The following is a 7,500-nucleotide window of genomic DNA, read 5'->3' on the forward strand; positions in this document are numbered from 1 at the left end:
GAGGGGGAGGGGGAGGGGGGCTGTGCAAGGTTGGGTGGGCGGGGTGGAGGGGGGCTTGGGTGGGTGGGGTGTCAAATAGTGGAGGGGTAGTACATTAAAGTGGTAAGTTATGGATTAATTTTGGGCAGCGAACGATGGAGCTGTATCAGCTGAAAGTTGCCAACAAGGTCTAGACACACTTACTACTTCACCCCCAAGCTGCGTTAGGAGACGAGATGAGACGAATGGAGGACGGGCAGGACTGGCAATTGCAAGCGAGGGGAAAATGGCGGGTTGATGGTCCTCTACAGCTAGGGCACCAGAGTATTGCTTTTCAGTCAAATTGTAAAATGTAAAAAGTCCTGAGCAATGCCAATAGAAATATGGGTAACACTTTATTTTAGGGATACATCTTATAAGCACTAATACATACAATGTTAATGCCTGCATAAGTAACTTGTAAGGCATGTACTAAGCAAACGCTAAGGCCTACTAGGTCCTTACTAAGGTTAAAATGGTTATAAATCCCTTAGTGTGCATGAACAAGACATTTGCGAATACATTCCTAACTAATGTTTGATTTTGCTTTGTACATGCCTTACAAGTTACTTATACAGAAACATTGTATGTATTAGTGCTAAATAATAGATGTATCCCTAAAATAAAGTGTTACCGAAATGTGTTTAAAAAAGTTGTTATGGATGTCTGCTATCAAATATTCACTGTGGCTCTCTGTTTGCCAGCCACATAGCTGATCTCTTTTATCTCTGCTGCCACTTCCTAATACTCCTGTTTTTATACCTTTCACAACCCTCGCGTGTTGTACAGTAGATCAGCGAGTGCTTTCAAGGTCATTGTGAATGTGTATAGTGTCACTTGCACATCTGAGTTGTGACAATAAAAAAAACATTCTGTTCTATTCCATTCTTGACACACTTTGTAACATACGCACGCAGGCGCACACACACGCACGCACAGATTCTGCACACTGCATCATGCCTGATTTCAGGCAGTGTGACAGAGATGTTTCAGCCTGGTATGCAGCAGGTCTGTATGAAGAGTTCAGATGCAAAACCCCCTAAGTGCCATTTCAGAAAATAATCTTAATTTATTTTTTATTTAAAACAAAGCCATACAAATTGCACATTTATTTTATTTATGTAATATAACTATTTATATGTATTATCAAGTACATGAATGTAAACCAAACCAACAACGGGGTTCTCTAAACATATAGAAGTGCAGGTCTTCAGAAATGGAGCAAAATACACCCGCACAGCTAACTGCAATGCTAAATCTATAGTGGGGGTGCTCCGCTTTGGGGTAAAACAAATGAAGGTGATTTATCGTGCTTGCATGAACACACATCTTTCCGCTTCCCACCCTATCAGACATATACGAACATGCACACACACACACATGCACGCGCACGCACGCTTCCCACCCTATCAGACATATACACGAACATGCACACACACACATGCACGCGCACGCACGCTTCCCACCCTATCAGACATATACACGAACATGCACACACACACATGCACGCGCACGCACACACACATGCACGCGCACACACGCACGCACGCACGCACACACGCACACACGCACGCACGCACGCATGCACGCACGCATCTTTCCGCTTCCCACCCAATAAGACATACGAACGAACACGCACACACACTCCAGCACGCACGCACGCGAACACGCACACACACAGCATGATGATACCACTTAGTCACGTTCTCACACGCACACACACATGCGCACAACCCAACAACCCATGTAAAGTGCGCTTTGTCAGCACTGTCTGCTGGCCAGCATCTCCACCGGGTACTAGACTCTCACACAGAGGCTGGCCATGATCCAACACACTCACCCTCAGGGGAGAGGAGGAGAGGAGAGGAGAGAGAGAGAGAGAGAGAGAGAGAGAGAGAGAGAGAGAGAGAGAGAGAGAGAGAGAGAGAGAGAGAGAGAGAGAGAGAGAGAGAGAGAGAGGAGAGGGGAAGAGAGGAGAGGGGAGAGAGAGAGAGAGAGAGAGAGAGAGAGAGAGAGAGAGAGAGAGAGAGAGAGAGAGAGAGAGAGAGAGAGAGAGAGCGAAGGGGCAAAAAAAGAGCAAGAGAGAGCCAACACACTCACCCTGAGGGGATGAGAGAGAGAGAGAGAGAGAGAGAGAGAGAGAGAGAGAGAGAGAGAGAGAGAGAGAGAGAGAGAGAGAGAGAGAGAGAGAGAGAGAGAGAGAGAGAGAGAGAGAGAGAGAGAGAGAGAGAGAGAGAGAGAGAGAGAGAGAGGACAGTGTGTGTGGTGATGATTGGTCTATTCCAAAAATAACCATCGATGACGCCAGCTGATGTAAGCATATGGGGTGATACACTCAAAGAAGAAAAAAAAGAAAAAAAAGGAGTATCCGCACGACTCCTACACCCTCACTGCCCCCCCAAAAAAGTAGCAACAAAGTCCTCTGCTTTTTGATCCGCCATTATCCTTTGATGTAGGTTTTTTTTTCTTGTTCTCTACACACATTCTTTCTTGGAAGTCTGACGTTGAACACCACTACTACAATGGAGCACTTTTTTATCATTATTACCACATTACTACATGTGTATATACAGTCCCAAGAAAAAGTTTGTACACCCTTTGAAATTTCTTACATTTCTGTCAAAATTGATCATAAAACATGGTCTGATCTTCCCGGAAATCTCAAGAAGGAACAACCAGAGTCTGCTTTAATTAATTCCACCCAAACATTTACATGTTATCATATTTGTATTGGTCATAAGGCCATAACATTCACAGGAGAGCAGGGCATAAGTAAGTACACCCTTGCATTAAGTAGGTTTTAACCCTCAGTTAGTTGCAATATCATCAACCAGACTTGTCCTGTAGTTGCAGATCAGATGAACAAAACAATCTGTTTGTATCTTGTCTCCCTCTTCTTTAGAGAACTGCCTCTCGTCAGCAAGGTTTGTGGGATGTCTGGAGTGCATAGCTTTCGTGACTTCATGCCATATAATCTCAATTGTTTTTGTCAGGGCTTTGACTGGGCTATTTCAGAATGTGTATTTCATTATTCTGAAGCCATTCTAAAGTCGATTTGCTTCTAAAGTATGGGTTGTTGTCACATTTCAGGACCCATACTCTTGTGTGTTTCAACTGTGTGACAGACTTCCTCGCGTTTTTTTTGTAAAATATCACAATACATTTGAGTTCATTGTTCCACTAATAATAGCAAACTGTCAAGGGCCTGAGGCAGCAAGGAAGCCGCATATAATGATGCTCCCGCCACCATACTCAGAAGAGGAGATGTAACCAAGAATAGCTAAAAATGGGATTAATTCTGCCAATCTAAAATTAATGGGGTTTCTGACCAAAAAAATATTGCTGCACCTTTGAGGTTTGCGAAAAAAACATTTATATGCTTCATAGAATTACTGCAAAATATTCTGTAGACCAACGTTGAAACCAAAGTTGAATTGTTCAGGGGAACACACAATGTCATGTTTGGAGGAGAACTGGAGAACCACACCTTCACCAAAACATCATCTCCACCTTTGAGTATGGTGGCGGGAGCATCATTATATGCGGCTACCTTCCTGCCTCAGGCCCTTTTCAGTTTGCTATTATCAGTGGAACAATGAACTCAGAAGTTTATCGAGATATTTTACTGAAAACAGTGAGATAGTCTGTCAAACAGTTGAAGCACACAAGAGTATGGGTCCTGAAATGTGACAACAACCCATACTTTAGAAGCAAATTGACTTTAGAATGGTTTCATAATTATGAAATACACATTCTGGAATAGCCCAGTCAAAGCCCTGACAAAAAACAATTGAGATTATATGGCATAAAGACAAGAAAGCTATGCACTCCAGACATCCCACAAACCTTGCTGACGAGAGGCAGTTTTCTAAAGAAGAGGGAGACCAGATACATCCAGATTGTTTTGTTAATCTGATCTGCAACTACAGGAAACAACTGGTTGAGGTTATTGTGACTAACTTAGGGTTAAAACCTATTGAATGCTAGGGTGTACTTACTTATGCCTTGCTGTCCTGTGAATGTTTACATCTTATGGCCAATGAAAATATGAAAACTTGTAAATGTTGGGGTTGAATTAGTTAAAGCAGACTCTGGTTGTTCCTTCTTGTGATTTCCGGGAAGATCCGACCATGTTTTATGACCAATTTTAACAGAAAGGTAAGAAATTTCAAAGGGTGTACAAACTTTTTCTTGGGACTGTATATATATATATATATATATACATACATATATCTACTGCATAATGCATTTCTAAACGTAACCCTCAGGAAAAAAATGGGGCTGCACATACAGGGCTGGCCTGGCCGTTTGGCATATCGGGCATTTCCCGGTGGGCCCTGCACCCTCGTGGGCCCCTATCGCCTAGGTGAGTCAGTTCTGCGCCGCTAATTATGAGGGGCCCCTTTAAGCCAAAAATGCCCGGACCCTATTTCTACCACAGTCCAGACCTGTGCACATATAGCGTAGTAGTGGCGGATGTATCCACTGCAGCAGAAAATGCCATAACTTGCTCGGCTGCACTGACTGCTAACCGAATATTGACTGTTCGACTGTATGATTGTGTAAGTGACTCTAGGTGAAAGCACTTTTGTAGTGTGTGTGTGTGTGTGTGTGTGTGTGTGTGTGTGTGTGTGTGTGTGTGTGTGTGTGTGTGTGTGTGTGTGTGTGTGTGTGTGTGTGTGTGTGTGTGTGATTGCATGTGTGTGTGTGTGTGTGTGTGGGTAGTGCAATAGACTGCAAGTCAACTGTCTAAGAACAAAGTAAGTGCAAACATCCCTCAGCCTCTGTGTGTGTGTGTGTGTGTGTGTGTGTGTGTGTGTGTGTGTGTGTGTGTGTGTGTGTGTGTGTGTGTGTGTGTGTGTGTGTGTGTGTGTGTGTGTGTGTGTGTGTGTGTGTGTGTGTGTGTGTGTGTGTGTGTGTGTGTGTGTGTGTGTGTGCGTGCGTGCATCTGTGAGTTTGAGGGAGAGAGAGAGAGAGAGGGAGAGAGGGAGAGAGAGAGAGAGAGAGAGAGAGAGAGAGAGAGAGAGAGAAAGAGAGAGAGAGAGAGAGAGAGAGAGAGAGAGAGAGAGAGAGAGAGAGAGAGAGAGACGTAGGCCTCTTACCTTTCAGCATTCAGAGACATGAGTTTGGCCACATTGTAGCAGATCCGGGCTTCCAGCACCACGCAGTTCTCATAGGCCTGCCTGCAGGACACACAGCAGAGAGCAGCATATGGGGTCAGCATATGAAGAGCTCTTTTCCAAAATGAGATGTAACCATTTTATAGTATGCTGGGAAATTGACATTTTTGCATTGCGCATTCCATTGAATTGCCTTGCAAAATGCATTTTATAGAGGTTTAAAAAGTATGTTCTCAAAACATTTGAATGGCAAGAATTTATACATAGATGATAGGACTCCTTAACAGTCAATTCCAATATTAAAATGCAATAAAAATAAAAAATGGTGGATATAGCGTTTTGGAAAAGAGCTCTTCATTATGATACACTGTATGAATTACGGCTGTAAATAATAATCAGCATATGATATACAGCATGTGTGCGTCTGTGTGTTTCAGAGTTGAAATGTCATTCCTTAGATCAGTGTTTCTCAACCTTTTTTTGGCGAGGCACCCTTTCAATTCATGAAAAATTTCAAGGCACCCCAAATCAACAAGCCGTAACATGGCATCGCATCCAATACCACACAAGCTTAGAAAAGTAACACATTTGGAGACGTCACACGACCTACGTTCGAAGTTGCAGCTAACTGGGGCGACCTATATTTACTTTATTGTGCGTAATTGGCAGATGAAAGATTCCACTGACTAGCATTAACTTAGTTTAGACAAATTTAGACAAATATATATTATATTACATAATTTATTCATCAGCCACGTTTCCCCGGCACCCCTGTTGAGAAACACTGCCTTAGATGGCCATTTCAGGAATTAGCCACTTAATACACTTCCCAGTACAGTACATGTGTGTGGCCCAGTGGTCTCCAATTGCTTTTCTCCAAGGGCCAAATTGTGTAGAGCAAGTGGTTCCCAAACTGGGGTGCGTCCACCCCTGGGGGTGCGCGACCTGCTACAAGGGAGTGCACGTGTTGAATAGAGCAATGGCTGAGATGTGGGTTTTGATACAAAATTAAGGAACATTACGTAGTTTGTCATTGTTTTTTGGTGAGTTGTATGCTGGAAGGATCCAGCTGAAGTGTCATTTATAACTCCTAGACTTGTTATGCAACAAGTTCCATTAATGATGGCAAAAAAAACGTCAGGTCTATTGGAAATGAGGATTGCCCAAAATGTGCGGCTGTGCAACATTTGCTTAGGGGGTGCGCGACACACATCGAAATGTAAAAGGGGTGCGTAGGGGGAAAAGTTTGGGAACCACTGGTGTAGAGCAAGTGAAGATGTGGGCCAAACCAACGCCCTAACCCAATGAGGAACAAGTGGTCTTCAATTATTTTCACCAGGGGCCAAATTATGTAGCGCAAGTGAGGCCGCGGGCCAACAAGTTAGAAACGAGTATAGATATCTGGACAGAGAACCGGTATTTGCTTTTCCGTTTTCCCTTCTTGTTAATGTCTGTTATGAGACTGTTAGCATGAGCTCTGTAACTCTCTGTGAATGCTTTGGAGAGATATGACCCACTGAAGTTTGAGTGATCGAAAATCACACACATTCATGTTTTCATTTGTTCTGAACATGTTTGCCATATCTGGGCCGGATTTGGCCCACGGGCCTTTGTTTTGAGACCAGGGATAAACAGTATTAATCAATTAATCAATTACACAGTTCTTATAGAGCAGAGGGTAGAACCATATGACAATAGTAAATCATATTGATCAATCAACAATCAATCAATCAAAGATTAATAATCAGTCGAATCATTTCACAGATCTGTGTGTGTGTGTGTGTGTGTGTGTGTGTGTGTGTGTGTGTGTGTGTGTGTGTGTGTGTGTGTGTGTGTGTGTGTGTGTGTGTGTGTGTGTGTGTGTGTGTGTGTGTGTGTGTGTGTGTCATTTACTAATGTACTACATGGCTGTACTACTTAACCACTGCAACTTTATCATATTAACTGGAAAAAAATCAACAAATGATTAAGTCCTAGTCATCATTACAATTATTATGTCAATGATGAAAGACAACGTGAAACAGTAAAATGGCACATTGATGATGTGTCTCTCCACCTAATAACAAAAATAATTGCATAATGATATGGATCATAAGATATTTATAACAGATCCTGGGGTGACCTGTAGACGGACATAGCTGTTGACCAATAGCGGAGCTCTTTTACTTTGAATCACGCGCCTTTCTTGTCCAATAAGAGTGAGGCCAGTCAGATGTTTAGACAGGCTCTCACTGCTTCTCATATGCTAATCGCTGGGCCATTACCAACCCGCTGTGAGAGTTCGCAGCGAGCCAGATTTGTTTACGACAATTTTGTCACCACACAAAACGTGTGTTTCATGGCGTCACAGGCGCCTAGGTCC

At 43.1% G+C, this 7,500-nt stretch overlaps 1 protein-coding gene across 3 annotated transcripts in view; it reads right to left on the reverse strand.

Annotated features, from left to right (window-relative positions):
- The window catches only part of LOC134447844 (CSC1-like protein 2), a 143,560-nt gene that overhangs the window by 40,734 nt on the left and 95,326 nt on the right, over positions 1-7,500 (reverse strand). For all 3 annotated transcript variants that reach the window (XM_063197532.1, XM_063197523.1, XM_063197540.1), the window contains one exon: positions 5,121-5,201. In XM_063197532.1, coding sequence (XP_063053602.1) covers positions 5,121-5,201 — 81 coding nt within the window. The remainder of the gene's footprint in view (positions 1-5,120; positions 5,202-7,500) is intronic.

Source organism: Engraulis encrasicolus, chromosome 1 (assembly GCF_034702125.1).
Source record: "Engraulis encrasicolus isolate BLACKSEA-1 chromosome 1, IST_EnEncr_1.0, whole genome shotgun sequence".
NCBI classification, from domain to species: Eukaryota; Metazoa; Chordata; class Actinopteri; order Clupeiformes; family Engraulidae; genus Engraulis; species Engraulis encrasicolus.